The sequence below is a fragment of the Pinus tabuliformis genome, chromosome X, assembly GCF_031772625.1.
Source record: "Pinus tabuliformis cultivar Carrire ecotype Pingquan chromosome X, CPIR1, whole genome shotgun sequence".
Taxonomy (NCBI): domain Eukaryota; kingdom Viridiplantae; phylum Streptophyta; class Pinopsida; order Pinales; family Pinaceae; genus Pinus; species Pinus tabuliformis.
The window spans coordinates 1,559,357,359-1,559,374,324 of NC_142308.1; the positions used below are offsets into that span (position 1 = coordinate 1,559,357,359).

At 38.0% G+C, this 16,966-nt stretch overlaps 1 protein-coding gene across 1 annotated transcript in view; it reads left to right on the forward strand.

Annotated features, from left to right (window-relative positions):
- Positions 1-5,574: 5,574 nt before the first annotated feature.
- LOC149145994 (vacuolar protein-sorting-associated protein 37 homolog 2-like) overlaps positions 5,575-16,966 on the forward strand; it is a 214,691-nt gene continuing 203,299 nt past the window's right edge. The window contains exon 1 of the mRNA XM_089448956.1: positions 5,575-5,833. Within this exon, the coding sequence (XP_089305082.1) occupies positions 5,817-5,833 (17 nt within the window). The 5' untranslated portion in view covers positions 5,575-5,816. The remainder of the gene's footprint in view (positions 5,834-16,966) is intronic.

Genomic DNA, 16,966 nt, shown 5'->3' on the forward strand with positions numbered 1-16,966 from the left:
ATGTTATAATGAGGCTCAAATGCATTTTTATAAAAAAGAACCAATGAGAGACCCTAAACATCCAAAAAACTAACCTTAGGAGATGAAGTGCTAAAGGCTTTTGGGTCTTGATGGGGTAAGTAGGAACATCAACTTCCCAATGTCATAACTTTGGCATATGATCTCCATTTGGCTTGCACGATAGTGTGTTGGAAAGGTTTATTAGAGAAGTACATTTGTCTACTGCTAATGGAAACTATAACCAACGTTGAATTGTTTCCCCAAAAAAATATCATTTAGGGCCTCAAAATGGATTTGGAAGTAAAACTACCAAAATAATAAATTGTTTCCACTTAGATCACTAAGAGGATAAAACTACTTCAAGGATGTAATGCTTTAGAACCTCATTCAAAGATTTTAGTGGGTTCTTGAGCTTCTTTGGAAATGTGAACTTCTCGCATGTAACTAAAGAAACAATTTTGTTGTAAACAAAACATGCAACCAAGTAGTGAACTTTGAAAAGGGAGTGATATAGATAAAAATAATAGATGAACCAATGGATGCCATGATGTCCATTCCCATTACTATCAAGGAGAAATTTGAGAAATATGTGGGCAGTAAAAGAAGGTTGCCTTAGGCCACACAAAATCCATCTTGGTTCCCTCATATCTCGAGGGGGCAATTATCATTCTTACTGCGTGCATCTAACGACATGAACTCCAATCACATCATGAGATTTGGAGGAGGCAACATGGAGAGCTTGGTATTATCCAATATCAACAAAATTATAGTGCATGATGCTCATTATTCCTCTTAGATTCAATGGAGATTTGATGCTAAAGGCTACATCTATTTGTAAGGTTTTGATAGGTTGGCCAAAAATTGACTAAGTCATAGAATTTTAAATATAAACATTCAAATAGTAGTTATCACTCACTCTTTACTTTGTATGACAATGAATAAGCTAGGAAAAGGAGGAAAATTTAAAATGCCAAAATATTATGCTCATATCCATGTGGATGAGTGGTATCAAGATAATTCTGATACGCAATCCTAATTCTTATATGAGAGAGAGAGACCTTAGGGACCAACTCGGTGAAGTTAATGAGATAATGAGATAGAAGTTGGATTTAGAACAAGCCCAGATAGAGCTTAAGGCCATACAAATGTTGGTGTATGACTAGGGGAGAAACTTGGTTGCACATGTGTAAGCCACTTAAACAACCTTTTAGGGGCCAATTATATTCCAATAGATGATTTCTGACAATAATGAGGCATACCATGAGTGGAATCCCACCTTTAAGACATAGCTAGAGCTCTCAAAAGGGTAGATAAACTCTCTCCCCTGAGTGAATCTAATCGTTTAATGTAGATTTTTACTATGTAGATTCAACAACTTATGTGATATGCTAAAACATAAGACAAGAATCTACTATACTCTTCAGCGGAAACCAAAATTGATCGATGAAAACAATAAGCAGAAAAGGAAGAATATTAATCGCACATAACACAATATTTCTCTGGGGAAAGCAACTGCTAAAAACCCTGACTATCTATATTGCATTAACCAGAAGATCTGAGAAGAAAATACAATGCTTGTTCAACCCAAACAATTCCTTCACTAGTACAATCTAACTCTTTGCCTCACAAGGCAGCTTAAGCCAACACTTAGCCAATTATGTTGCCTGCCAAGCCCTTACTTCCTTGCGCAATTATTGAGAGAATTAACCCATATTTAATTGGGAAATTCCCTCACCACAACTGCACAATCCATCATAGGCCCTCAACTGATAACATGCACCATTTGTACAGCTTAGAAAATTATACAACTGAGAGTACACTGTCCCTGAACTCTAATCTCAACTGGGTCTTCCTCTGAACTAACATGCATGAGTTATTTATGAGTGAATCTTTAGTTAACTGGTGTAGCAGTGAAGCTGTATTGAAGCCGTTCCCCACTACTAGACCTCCTACTAGTTCCTCTAACTGTTTGAACTAGTTTAACTGACTATAACTCAGTTAGACTAAGTTAATTAATTACGACTGAAAATAACTCAACCTGGGCCCCTAAAATTTAGGGATCACTCTACATGACTCTATATAGATAGACTTCCAACTCGAATTTACTGAGCTAACTAAGTCAAATTAACTTAGTTAACTATTACAAGTTGTTATGAGAGTAGAATTACAGATTAATTCTTAATTTTTATTTATTTATTTATTTTGTCCACCGGAAAAATCGTAATATTTCATTAATAAGATGAAAAATTACATATAGTATATGCTTATCAGCATATGCGATTATATCAGTATGTCCATAATATCTACAAACCCATTCATGTGAATGGCCGTATAAAAAACCAGAAAATCATCATGCAGGATGATGCTAAAATAGTGTTCATAAAAACATAATTACACCTCGCAGGGTGTTGAGCATAAATAAAACTAGATATCTACATAATCATATATGGGCGATATTCCGCAAATAAATTTAGGTACCATCCACCTGATGGTAGGTCTGATCTATATAAGGCCTGTGATAGTACTGGTACTGAGTAGTACCCCTCTGTTCATGGATTATCCACTGTCCTCTTGGCAGGTGCGTGGCCTCCTTGGAAAGGCCGTCGGCACAGTAGTTGTGTTCCCTGTAAATATGACGAACAAGGATTGTATTAAATAGAGATTTTAAATGCATCACTTCATCCAAAATATTTAAAAGTGTGTGTGCGTGACATCTAGTTTTCTTGTTGATCCAATTGATAATGATATTTGAGTCACCAAAGATCTGAATATCTCTGCAGTCATGATTTAAAGCAAAGTGAATTAGATGACGAAGAGTGATTAGTTCTGCGAAATTGTTCGTTCCTTATATTAATTCTTAATTTACTTCAAGGACAGATTAAATTAGGATTCTCTTGATGTTATTTTTAACATTTCTTGTTGCTATTTTCAACATTTAACAGACTTAGATCCCTCCCTCCTTTCTCGATCCTCAAGTAGAGCACATTTTTCACCAATGACTACTATGAATTTATAAAACCAACACAACTTTTTAATAAATAAATACCTTTAAAAATAAAATGATTAATTTAAATTAAAAATAACATTTTTTAAAAAATCAAATTTATTGGTTTTAAAAATATATTCTTTCCTTTTTTGTTTGTATCTATATTATTTTCATTAGTATGTGTTTTTTAAAGTATATATCAAACTTAAAACATTTTATTTTTACAATTAGAAGAGATGGAGAGCTGTATGGAACCCTTTCATTAATGGTTGGGGAAACCTTATTGGTCGTCGACCTTTGTTTCATGCTACAAAATCTTGTGATCACTGTGAATCCCTATTTTGCTCTCGATCTGGTTGAAGAGTGGCATTTGCATTCGAAGTATGAGGAGTTACTGTCATTGTAGCCTTGCAAGTGAGGCTCATGTTGACCCTTCCATGTGCGAATGTTGTATTGGTTGCAAAGGAGTTTGGATCCATCACGCTGAAGTGCGGTGTCGAATGTAATTTGTGCACAAATATGAGTTTTTTGTTGCTTGAAGCTGTTTGCATGTTACCGACCATCGCAAGGGTTTATGAGTTGTTTTGTTAGTTGTGTGCTTCATGTAGGCACAATGAGAACCCCAAATAAATTTGTGAAGAAAGTAGAATCAAACCCTTCTTTGGATCTGGGGTTTCTCTCCTCATCGAAAAGGAATGCAGTACTCTTGAAGGAAAACAAGTTATTGGGAAATTTCACTAGTTTTTACCCAAGTTATGAAGCTGTTAAAGACTGGGCTTTAGATAATTGGGAAATCATGAACCCAAGAACTTTCTTTATTGTGGAAATGGATATTATTTATTTTTCTTTGCAAACCAGGAAAATAGAGACCAGATCTATTAATCAAGTCCCTATTTCATGGACACCAGAGGTTTGTTTCTCACTTACTAGTCTTTGAATTTAATCCATTGATGGAAATCTCATCTGGTCCTGTGTGGATCATATTACCTTTCCCCCCTCTTCTTTGCTGGGGTGAGGGCATTTTTAAGGCCATCTGAGATAAATTGGGCAAATGTATTACCAGTGATATGGAACATGGGAATAATATCTCGTGCCTCCAAATTTGTGTTGAAATGGATTTTTTGAAAGGCTTCCCCGAGGCGTTTAGCTCAATCTAGATGGGTGGTGTCATCTCCAGGCTCTGGATTATGAACAAGTTCTTTTCAAATGTAATATGTGCCACAAGTATGGACACTTTGTGAAAAGTTGTCCAAAAGCTTCAGCTTCTCGAAGCTGTCCAATTCCATTTCCTCTTCCAGAGTAAGGAGAAAACACACAAGGATTCAATCTCATTAAGAGGAAACATAAGAAGCATTGAAGTAAAAAACAAGAGACTTGTAAGGCTAAATCTAAGTATCAACCCCTTTCCAAAAATAACTTTGAAATCCTAAATGCTTCTAAAGAAGAAAGTAAGAATCTTGAGGCCCAAGTGAATGAGCCAAATATCCATGTTCCAAAGGTCCCTCCTTATTCAAATGACGAATAAGATCCGTATTAGGCCTTTCCATAGAGGTCTCTGCATTAAAAGGTGAAGAAGCTATTAATGTGGTCGTGAATAAGTCCTCCTCTTCTTCCCCTTCCTATTCAGATGTGCTTAAAAGCAATGTTCATTCCCATCGGTAACAAGAAGCAAGAAAGACCATAGTAAAAAAACTCTGACCCTGACTTCCGCAAGCCAAATGGTGGGCCATCATCTAGCAATTTATAGAAATGTATTGTTTTTGCATTTTTCTGTTTAGACAATTTGTTAAACTTTATTTCTACTCTTTTGTAATAATAAGAATAAAAACTAAAAGACTTAGTATTTGAACTTTTCCCTCCCTGCTCTTATTGGGAAGAGGTTGGTCTCTTAGTTTTTTGAAAGTGCCTCACAAGAAAAAGAATATATTGTAACTCGAAAAAAAAGACATCAAAGCACATATTTTAATACAAATCATACTCATTTTTGTTATATATAACTAACTAACCCAAAACATCTACCCAAAATCATTTTCCCTTCAAAAATATCACTATATTTACTTTAATTATTTGTATAATTTATTAATCATTTTCTCTTAGAAATGTATTTACTTTGGTTATTGGTACATTTTTGTTATATATAACACTCAAAACATGTAAGCAAATCATTTTCTTTTGGAAAATATCACTATGTTTACTTTGATTATTGGTATAACTTCCTAATCATTTTCTCTTGGAAAATATCACTATATATACTTTGGTTATTGGTATAGCTTACCAATTAGTTTGACTTCAATATAATAACAACAATTATTTTTTGCCTAATTAAAAAGTGCTGAACAATAATGGATGTTCGCATGTGCCAGGGATGGTAAGCCTACGCATTCACTGGTCGTAAAAAGACAAGAATCAAATAAATGACCACATACTTGCTGTAACTATAAGCCACTTTGGCCACCATGGAGGTTTCATGGTTTATGGTTTATGAAAACCACAACCTCTAGATAGACTCCAACGAATCAATATATATATATGTATAATTCCCTACACATTACAAATATATATATATATATATATATACCGCGGAAGAAAACATCATACCCCACAACCTTGAAAAGGATAGGTGGTAAACAACTCACACAAATTAGGCGATGCCATTTCAAGTGGCCATGCTGAAGGATGAAGATTGAGCGTTGAGGTTAACGCAGTCGTAGTCAAATTTGGAGCAATCAGAATCTTCAAATATTCTTCTGTATTGCAGAAGAATTCTGAGGGTTTCGAGATCTTCAACGATCCACGTACTTACAGCGGCCTGCATCCCGCGCTGAACGCAATGTTTAAACCCTTCTGGTACAATTCAACATCCTCAATTTCATACTTTATACTGTACAGAGTATCACTTTATTAGTTTCGATATAAGATTGGTTATTTCTCCTTCTCATTACACTGTTGCCATTCATTAATTCAATACTCTTCAGGTTACGATTCAATATTCTCAGTTTCATCCTCTATTCTGTAGAAAATACCATTTGAATTGGTTTCGATATATTCGATTTTCTTTTTGCATAACTGCAATATTGGATTCCATCCCTTCTTCGTACTATGTTACCCTTCTTTAACTCAATAGCCTCCAGTCCACTGCCAATTCAATTGACCTAAAATGCTCAGGCTTCTACGTCGAAATCGGCTGCAGAGGTTCTAAGTAGGGTTGATTGCAGTTTAGTTGAAATGCCTCGGGTTTTGTAGTGTTTCATGAAGTCGTTATGTTAGTTTATATTATCTTAATTGATTCTAGTTTCTTATCTCAACTTGACCAGACTCTTGTTTTTTTTTTGTCTTAATTCTATAACTTGCCTGAATAAACATGCCTCGAGGTTGGGAGAGGCACACCATATCACTCACTTCTTTTGGCCTAGATGCCAGGTCTCAGAGGTATTTATTTTGCCCAATTTGCTTTTGACCTGCCTTGGCTTTGACCCCTTTTTAACATGTCATTCGGGTGGGGCGGACAACAGCTAGAATGGAGCCTTAATCTGTCAGTTTCAGTAGTGAACCATGGCCCAATTCGTGTTGTTAAGTAGGTTTTGTCGTTTTAGAATGTACGAGAATGACATTTCTCTTTTGCTAACTGAACCTCGATCAGGCCATGTTTGTGTGAATTTAGGTTTAGTTTCCTGTATTTAGAAGATAAATTTATGACAGTATTTGTTTTTGTTTTGTTTTGTTTTTTAATCTAGAGGAATCAGCAACTGGGCTGGGCTCATACTTGCGTGACTTGGTGCCCATTTTTAATGCTATCACTATAACCTCAAGGTAAACCTATACACGCTCCCACACACAGCCCACCAGGTTAATCGGGGATATGAACCTCGAGGCTCGAACCACATACTTCACAAAGACTTCATATCATGGCTGTCACCAATTGAGCTGCGCCTTGGGGGCTGACAGTATTTGTTCCTTGTCATATGCTTGCTTGTGTATTCTTGGATGTATCTGAGAAGATTCTTGGGTTCGCATCAAAATATTCTTACATGAAAAAGTTCAAATCGTAATAATCTAGGGAGATTTTTGTCCTAGGGTTTTATCTCAGCTGGCTAGGTTTTCTCAATAATTATTCTTCTGCCCGTTCAATAATGACATAAATAATTCTTTCAATAGTACAGTATGATGTGAACCACAACAATATTACTGCTCAATTAACCAAATGCAATAGTTCAATCCAACATTATTTGTAATTCAGCCAATCAACAATGAGTTCCAGGTTCAACAGAAAGTAACCAATGAAGAGTTATGCATCTATATACCAATGACCTGATCTGCCTGTGCACAGCTAGTATTCTTTGATGAATTCTGACCAGACAACTAAATAGAATACCCTCAATCCAAATTCAACAGATTGTAGCCAATGAGAACTTATGTCCTATCTAACAATGACCTGGGCTGTGTGTACAACTCGCAGACAAGAATAGCTAGTAATCCCTTGCGAATTCTGGACAGAAGAATTGGTAAATATCCTCAGGCTGAGTTTGCTACAGGAATATCAACCAAGGGTCACTTCTCAGATTGCTAACCGATTCTGTCCAGGATCTGCTAACTCCGCCTTCTAGTTGCCTCAGGAAACTTCTTCTAATGTCTCAGAGCCTGCGATTATCCCCAAGAGATTCGGTTGCCAGATCTCAAGTCAAACCACCCGAAACAGCCTCTGCTACTTCAGAAAATGGCACTGTTCTGTCCCAGGAGGATTCACACAAGAATCAGTGAATTTCGACTTGTCTTCTTCAGATAAATCTCGGTTTCATCAGGAGCCCAATTCGTTGGCTTCAGGAGGTCTTGGCTGTTGAAGAAAGAGTAACTAGGTTTGGTCTTCATAATGACATGATCTTTGTAAATGATGTAATAAAAGAGAATAAATTATTTTTGTATGCCTTGCTACATGGGTTTCATGAGAAAGAAGTGTCATTAGGTCAAAGACTTCTTCTTGATGTCTTTAGGATTTATTAATATGTCAAAGAGTCATGTCATGTATAAAGAAGCTCTTCATGAGCCTATGTGTAATGTACTCTAGTCTACAAAATGTGTAGAAGCCCTCCAAAGACCAAGCACAATCCTCCAGCTACAAGCACAAAGAAGTCTGCAAGCAAAACGAGAAGGAAATCATCATGTCGGCCTCAATAATTAAATTAATTAGATAAATGGCAGTCATGTTGGCTCAATAAATAGACTTGTTGTTTCACACCTTCAGGTCGGCTTGCATATATGAACATAACCACTATAAATACCCATCTAGGGTCTGCGCAAATCACAAGTACAGAACTCGCATTTTTCTCTCTGAAATTTCGTATGGATATAGGAGCAGATCCGCATTACAGGAAGGCAATTGTTTAAGGGTTTGACTGCACCTCGGATGGGTATAAGGTGCAGGCAGACTAGATCTCGGATAGGTAGAAGGAGCAGAAAGGACAGATCTTGGAGGGGTATAGTAGAGGAGCAGAACTCGGATTGTTCTCTGAGATTTCGGATGGGTTAAAGGAGGACACAGTCTTGGTATGAGTTCTGTGCTAGAAACAATCTCGGCATACCTGTAAATGGAGGGTTACAGTCTCGGCATAAATAGGATGATAAGGATCTAGGTGTAGGAAGAAGATACTCTGTCTCAGCATCATGAAGACCTCAGTGCAAGAAGAGAAACGCAGTCACAGATCTCGGCATAGCAGTGACAACAAGGACTTCGATGATCCCACACTCTGTCCTAGCATTCATCTTGGACACAGTCATGATCTTGGTATATTTGTGATGAGGAGATCTCACAGTGACACACTTTGTCTCGACATTCTTCCAGATATGACACATCCAATTATGATCTCGGTATAATCATGATCTTGGTGGAGACAGAGTTACAAAGTAAAGATCTCAGTAAAGGTGTGGCAATGGTACAACAACAATGACCTCGTTGTTATGTAGATCTCAATGAAGACAAGAAACCTCATTGACATGATGAAGCAGCAGCAATGAAGATCTAAGCGATGCAATAATGATGAGCTCAGTATAGCAGCAGTAATGATAATGATCTCAGCAGTAACAGAGAAAAAGATTGGTGTTTTGGTCTTGGACTGGCCTAGGAGGTCAAGGGTCATGATCTTGGTATTTGTCAATTGGAATCTCTATAAGAAGAATTTTGTGCGGATTTTCCTCTTCAGAAGGGAGAGGTTTTGTCCCTAGCAGAAAGCCAAATATCTTGTGTTCTTGTCTCTTTGTTGTTGGTAGCAGTTTGATGAAGTAAAAACACATACACTAATAATGACAAGAAGATCAAGCTAAGAAAAAATTGTAAAAACACTTCACAAATTGTTATCATGAAAAGAAGAATCTCACTAATTCTGAATGCCCTAGATTCTTCAACATTGACTACCTCAGTGGATTTCATTTTCTAGCCTCAGGTTCGTTATACTAGCCTCAGAGGAATTGCGGCCTGCTTCAGAAGGATTTTATTAGCTACAAAGAACTTCAATCTTGGGTTTGCCACAGATTCTTTCCACAAAAATACCTTGCTGCTCCTTCAGATAGATAAATGCTTGTTGCCAGAACAAAATAAAAGTGACTAGGTAAGGTGGGATCACGTCCACCAAAACTAGTCCGAGGAGAAAATGGGGTCTTAAACCCTCAGAGCCTCAGGCTCAAACAAACAGAGACAAATAATCCAATCTAATGATGATCAAAATGAATCTAACCCCTCTTGTATTTATAGATTTCCTTGAGGGGATTTTAGTTGAGTGAGGTTCACACCAAACCCCAACTTTGGGCTTTTCCCCTTTATTGAGGACTATAGCTGTTATAGCTCTGATACCACTTGTTATAGCTCGGATATGAAAATATAAGATAATGCAAATGAACCCAGAAATAATATGAAATGATTCTTTATTGATCAAACCCTTAAGGTAGGGTAACACCATACATTCACTCCTCAAGGAAGGAGAACATTCCACAAGCCATATGCCTGTTCATACAATAATCCTTCACACTCTCCATGTGGAGTCTCTAGCCTCTATATAGGCCTCATACATACAATACCATGGGTCATTACCATGGTTCCCTCATACCATCAAACTAATACCATGGGCCCATTACATTATTACTAACTACTTGTGGTCCCTTACATGATATGGGTTAACCACCTTATTTATTACTATGGCCCATCCCATTATTACATTATTACCTTGGGTACCTCCCTTGGTACCCCATATTATCCCCCCTAGATATATAACATTCCACCCCCCTTAGCATGTTTCGTCCCCGAAACATGGGAAGAACACAAATAATAAGATCTACTCAAAAGAGTAGTCCATTGATACCATGCACGGGCATCTAGCCATCCAAGAGAGAGGTGAACCCTCGGTCTTGCTAGTGCCTTGCTCGCTTGAGATGGAAGTTGACCGTGATAGCTCTTCTGTGTTGATGTGTAGTAGGTGGATCTTCGCTCCTCTCTATCTGTCTTGCGGGGGTTGTTGTCCGTGTGGCTAATTGGTTGCCATCTTGATGGTTGTCTTGCGGGGTGATGATATGTTGAAGTTTTAACCCACGACGTCTTTTTCTTTAATTCACCTTGCTGTGGTGCCTGTTGTGGTGTCTTCTTTTCCAATATGACTTCAACCACTGAGCCCTCATCTGTTGTACCTGTAACCTTTTCTGCTTCCGCCTCTGTTTGTGTTTGATTGTCGATCATCAAAGGCTCTGTTAGCGCTTGAAATTTCACCTCAGGCTGAGAAAGGTAAACTCCAAGGCAACATCAAACCACTTAGCCTCGTAGCTAGCCCTATGGGGCAAGAGAGGGCTCTCTCCGGTCTATCTCAGTAAAGATCTTCAATGGGCGAGATGACCAATAGGGAAACACTGATTTTAGGCTAGTAAACTGATCAAGAGGTTTAATTTGGGATTTTTAATGTTTTGGTGGAAAATTGGGGAATGACATTTCAGGTGCGGGGATTGGACACAGTTTTTGCAGGGGGTTCTTTGGGGCGAGGTAGGAGACAATATTGATGCCTTTGATAGAGGTGGATGGATGAGAATGACCGGTGAGGAGTTAAGGAGAGCAAGCAATAACCTTGAATTCCCCTTAAACAATTGAAAACATTGATATTAAGCAAACTTAAAAGCAGAGCATGACAGTCATGAATTCTACTTTAACACTTCATTTGCCTAATTTGCACAAAGAAAAGCAAGGAAATGATTCACATAACACACTTACAAGTACAAAGAGAAACACACCATCAATACATGTGACCACAAGAATCCCAAAAAGGACTGCAAAACCCTGGTCTTCCTTTGCCAAAAATTGCAGAGATACAGTGAGTAATACAATAAGAGCTTCTCCCTCAAGAGTCCAATCCTCCAACCTCTGAAAATGACTAAGAAAATACATAATATAGGCAAGCTAACACCTTTCCTTGCCTCTAGGGGTCGAGCTCATCCTTCTAGGAGCTGTTTCAACCAATTCTAAACTGAGCACTAAAATCTAGGTAGTCAAAACAACTTGCCTCTATAAGCTAGGAAACCAATTCATTCATTAAATGTTTGCTATTTCATGAATGAATCTTCTAGAAGAGATAAATAAGTGTCAAAATATCATAAAATTACATCATTTACAACAAGGAGGATGAAAATCAACTCCAAAAAGTCAAATCCAGTCAAAACTGCGTTTTGCTGAGCTGTAGGTTGAATTCCTGTGCAAACTGCCTGATGGGTCGCGCGCCTTTGGAGGCACTTCCAGGTGTCCAAATGAGGCAAAAGTGGGCTTGTTGGAAAGGTCTGGATGTCTACTTTCCAACCCAAGTGGAATTTCTGAATTTGGTGGTCATTTGCCCCTCCAAAATTGCAATCTCCCAAGACTGCTTCCTGTGTGTCAAAAAGGTGGCAGAAAGTCATTTTTTGCTTGTTTTTTGACTTTCTGGAGGCCCAAAACTTGGTGAAATTTCTTGGCAATGGCTGAGCAAGTGTAACTTTCCATGACAAATCCAGAAATGCTGAGTTTTCCCAAAATGGAGTTGCCCAACGAAAGGGTCGCGCGCGGCGCGCGACCCATTGGTGGAGAAAACCTGTGTTTGGCACAAAAAATTCACAATTGACAAAATTTTCTCCAAATTTCTTGAAATTTGGGCTGGGAGTCCCCAATAAAGTAACATGCTCAGTGAAAGAGGCTTTGGCCAAATTTGGAGTGGATCGAGCCTTTTCCGTCGTTTTAGTGCCTTGGCCAACCTCCTTGGATCTGGCGATTGCAATTTTGACATTTCTCTAAAACCATGACACCTGTGCAAAAAGTGAAGGAGGTTTTTCTTCTTTGGCATGTTATGGACAAAAACCTCTCAGTTTTCCAAAATTCATCTTTTATTGCTCTGGAACATCATTTGAGTGCGACTTGTCCCGATGTGTGAAACAAGGAATTTTGTCGAAATGGAGCGAAATGAAGGGGATAGGGGGCTTCTAAATTCTTGGGGAAATTTTTGGGAGTGGGGAGGGATGTTAGGAAGCAGGGGAAAGTGGAATTTCAGAGATTGAGTGAGGGGAAGGGGTCCAAAAGGGCAAAACACAGGCAAAACCTAGAAAATTGCCAGGTTGTATCTAGAAATTAGGGTTTGTGCAAAAATGAGGGATTTGGGGGATCTCAGTGATGGGAAGCATTTGATAAGGTACATGAAGGATAGGGGAAGGTGTATGAACATCTGGATACAAGTTTTGCCGATGATTTGACCGTCCAAGAGAAATTGCCTTCAAAACCCTAGGAGAGAGAAATGACCTTGCCTAGGCGCAACTGAAGCATGAACAAGGTGTAAAATGACTCATTAGACACTGACATGATAATGACAACCCTATGAATGATGATAGACTCAGCTGAATGATGACATGGACCGACATTTGGGCAACTTTGAAAAAAGTGAGAGAAAACCCTAGACCTAATGCCTAGTGACCAAATTTTGCTTGAAGACTCACTGAAATGACAAAATTTGACCTCGACACTTCAAAATCACTTTGTAAGAGCACGTTTGATCACTGGAGGAAGGCTGGAAAGACTGACACTAACAGGCTCATCATCTGATATGTCAGTCCCTGGAGCATCTTCTGCTTCAGCCTCCATGTACTCTACCTGTTTATTGATGGAAATATCCTGTAATGTAATTTTTTTCTTTTTATATCAGAGCTTCATGAATTTCTTTTGCACATTAATATTGATAGTACCCGCAGATTCCATCCAAGAATATCCCAAAACAACATCCATATTATCCATCTCTGAAGTATAAAAATCACCATGCAACACATACTTATCCATAGAAATCTTCAAATCCTTATACACTAGAACATCCTCATTATCCACTTGTGTGTTTTCAATGTGTTTTGCTGGAATTCGCAATTTTTTGCCAAATTAACATTGATGAAATTATGCTTGCAACTAGGATTTATAGAAACAATGATCTTCTCTTTCTGAATCAATCCATGAACCTGCAATAAGGAGATACCAGAAGAAAATAACCCTTTAGGTTCCTTGGTTTCCTTCTTTTCTATAAAATCTTTGCTAGGCTGTGTGTTTGTCTGTGTGAGCTTATCCACAAGATTAGCTTTACAGACAAAGTGGTCCATAAGATCTTTTGTGAATGTGTCCCAAGTCAAGGGCCTTCGATAGCAACGTTGATGCCATTGCCACCATTGCCGTCTTTCATTATCCAAGTACATTATTCCCACACTCAACTGAGTCTCATCATCCATGATATAATTCAATCTAAAATATTTCTCCATTTGTGCTAGCCATTTGGCTGGATGAGAGCCATCAAATTTATGCAAGTCCCTGAAATTCTAACCTAGGGCCGCCATCACAAAAAAAATTGGCAAAAATTTGAAATGGTTACAATTCCGTCAATATTGCTCAAAATTCGTATTATGACCTGTTTTCGGAAATGGAACAACTATTTTGCATCTGCCCATGTGATAGAAATCCTGATCTAGACACTGGAATTTTAGATCTGCGCTGCGACTCTCCCGCCGTCACCATAATTTTTGCAAAAAAGAGCCGATTTTAAATCAACGATATCTTCCTCATCCGAACTCCGATTCGACTGATTTTTTTTTTGAAATTGGGTATTTTTTCACAAAGAATCCAGATCTGCAATTAGATTTTGCAAATCTTGTACCATAACGTACATATCTGATCTGTAAACTCACCGCCCCCGAAATCCTGCAAAAAAAAAATAAAAAAAATTCTCCACTTTTTTGCCCAAGAAAATGCTCTGATTCCACTTGTTATAGCTCTGATACCACTTGTTATAGATCTAACCCAGAAATAATATGGATCTGATATGAAAATATAAGACAATGCAAATAAACTCAGAAATAATATGAAATGATTCTTTATTGATCAAACCCTTAAGATAGGGCAACACCATACATTCACTCCTTAAGGAAGGAGAACACTCCACAAGCCATATGCCTGTTCATACAATAATCCTTGACATTATTCCTTGACATGGAGTCTCTAGCCTCTATATAGGCCTCATACATACAATACCATGGGTCATTACCATGGTTCCCTCATACCATCAACTAATACCATGGGCCCATTACATTATTACTAACTACTTGTGGTCCCTTACATGATATGGGTTAACCACCTTATTTATTACTATGGTCCATCCCATTATTACATTATTACTTTGGGTACCTCCCTTGGTACCCCATATTATCCTCCCTAGATATATAACAATAGCTTACGGGGATCAATAGTCTACTTTGCCCCCTGTGCCAATTAATCCCTAGGGGACATTACAAAATTGATGTGAAAATTGTGTATAGTAGTAATTCGGCAAAGGTCCAAAAATAAAATCAGAAGAAATAATGGAAAAAATTCTCCCTGCAATTAAAAAAACAGCAAGCCCACCTAGCAATAAATTATCGAAGAAAAATCAAGGAAAAATAAAAAATGGCAAAAATAACTTCCAGCAATAAAAATAAATTAGCAAACTCACGTAGCAGTAAATATCATTTTTTTGAATTACCAATTTATCTACATATTGCTGACTAATTCTGGTATTTCGTTTTAGATGATACATGGTGGCTGTTGGCCGTACTGCACGCTTCATTTTGAAGAAAATAAGAAGGAAATAAGTGATATTTGCAAAATGTGCATTTGTATTACATTTTCCTGGACTTTCCTATTTATTGTTAAAATTATTTTGTATATTTCGAGAGTGCTCATTATAAGATTTGCTCTGACTCCGCAAGGCATTTCTTATGAGTTGTCCCTTTTGATAATTTTTACAGTCAATTCCTTGCAATTATAACAGTGTTATCATGCTAATGTTGTTTCTGTGGTCTGTGATGCCATTTTAGGAAAATTGTCTCTAGAAAATTTCCGAGTAAGAAATCATAGCACTATATGTTTAAATTATTGAAATTTCTTCCCAATCTTTTTCCCCAGACAGATTACAGCCTATTTGTTATTTTTTTTCGGTTTTTAGTGTTTCTTTTTTTGATAAAATGCATCCTGAATCCTTTATTTGTTAATATAAACTTTTAGCGTACATTTGGCATTTTACACAAAATAAGCAGGCTACAAATGCAGCCACCAGAAGCCCTACTAGCTAAGGCCAAACTCGAGCTGGTTACAAACAAAAGAGATCCTATAGACCAAAAGCCCCCCCTGGGCATACGATAGCAGTAACAGAAGTCCATAAAATGACATAGTAAAAAGCATTAACAAATGGCTCATGGCCCAGAAGAAACATAAGTCAAATATCATCGAAAGGTATTCAGGGGAAGTCTAGTATCAGGGCCGGAGGGGGGGGTGCGGGGGAAAGGGGATGGGATATCATTATGATATTTTGGGGTTGGCCCCCAACCATTGGCAGCAGTTATAGGAGCAGCTATAGGTTCCCAACCTTCATTGCTGGGTTCTAGCAGTCTTTCATTATTGGTTAGTGCAAGAGTGGGAAACTTGTTATTGTGCTAAGTGGGTGGAGGGGGGTTGGTTGTGTTGGTGCTCCTTTAACTCCCTAATGGCATGACCAAACTCAATGATGTGGCCTACTGTAAGATACCCTGCCCGGAATATCTTGGAAAACTCATGAAAATTCTGAGGCATATAGTTTGGTTCACTGTGGTGTTTTGGCAAACTGTTTGCATGTGAAGTGCTGTAGGTGACTTTCTTTAAAAATTATTCCAAATGAACATGTACATGATCACATATACCCAAATAAAACTTCAAAATAACTTGGACAGTACCAAACTCACATGATAAATAAACTTCAACTCAGCTGATATTTATTTGCATTAAAAAGTAGGGGCATACATACCACTGTTAGAATATGAATGGGACGGAAAATACCACTGAGCAGAGAAGAACATATGGCTGTAGGTGTCTATCTCACTTCAGATTTATAACAATAATACGATGTGATTTCCAGCAGCTAGAAGAACTTAAGTGTGTCACTTCCAGAGTCCAGACATGCAGATACACTCAGAAATGACTATCACAGGTACAACAGTCTTCTATCACAACAAATGATGAAAAATTGTGGCCTCCTTCAGCAAGCATACGATGAAACTAGCGCCACAGGGAACTGATTTTTGTTTAGCGGTGTAAGCTTCAGCGCATCAGTCTACCTTAATAAATAACTCCAGCAATATATTCCCCAATTATATCAGCCCAGAATATCAGCAAATCAATCCCTTTTTGTCACTGGAATATCAGTCCCCTTTCTCACTAATTTACCAGTCACACAGAAGCTGTGAGTGCAGACCCCTTACTGCAGTAACTCGACTCCTTTTCTTGGCTCCCTACCTCCAGAAATGGCTGTGTATAAATACGAGACCACTCAGCCAATAAATGGTGAAACTCGTGGTCACTTCACCAAGCAAACTCAGCGTATTGGGATGGGTTACTCGGCTAGAAGCTAGGAGTTGTTGAGAAATCTACGGCAGAGATATTAGATGATATCTCTTATA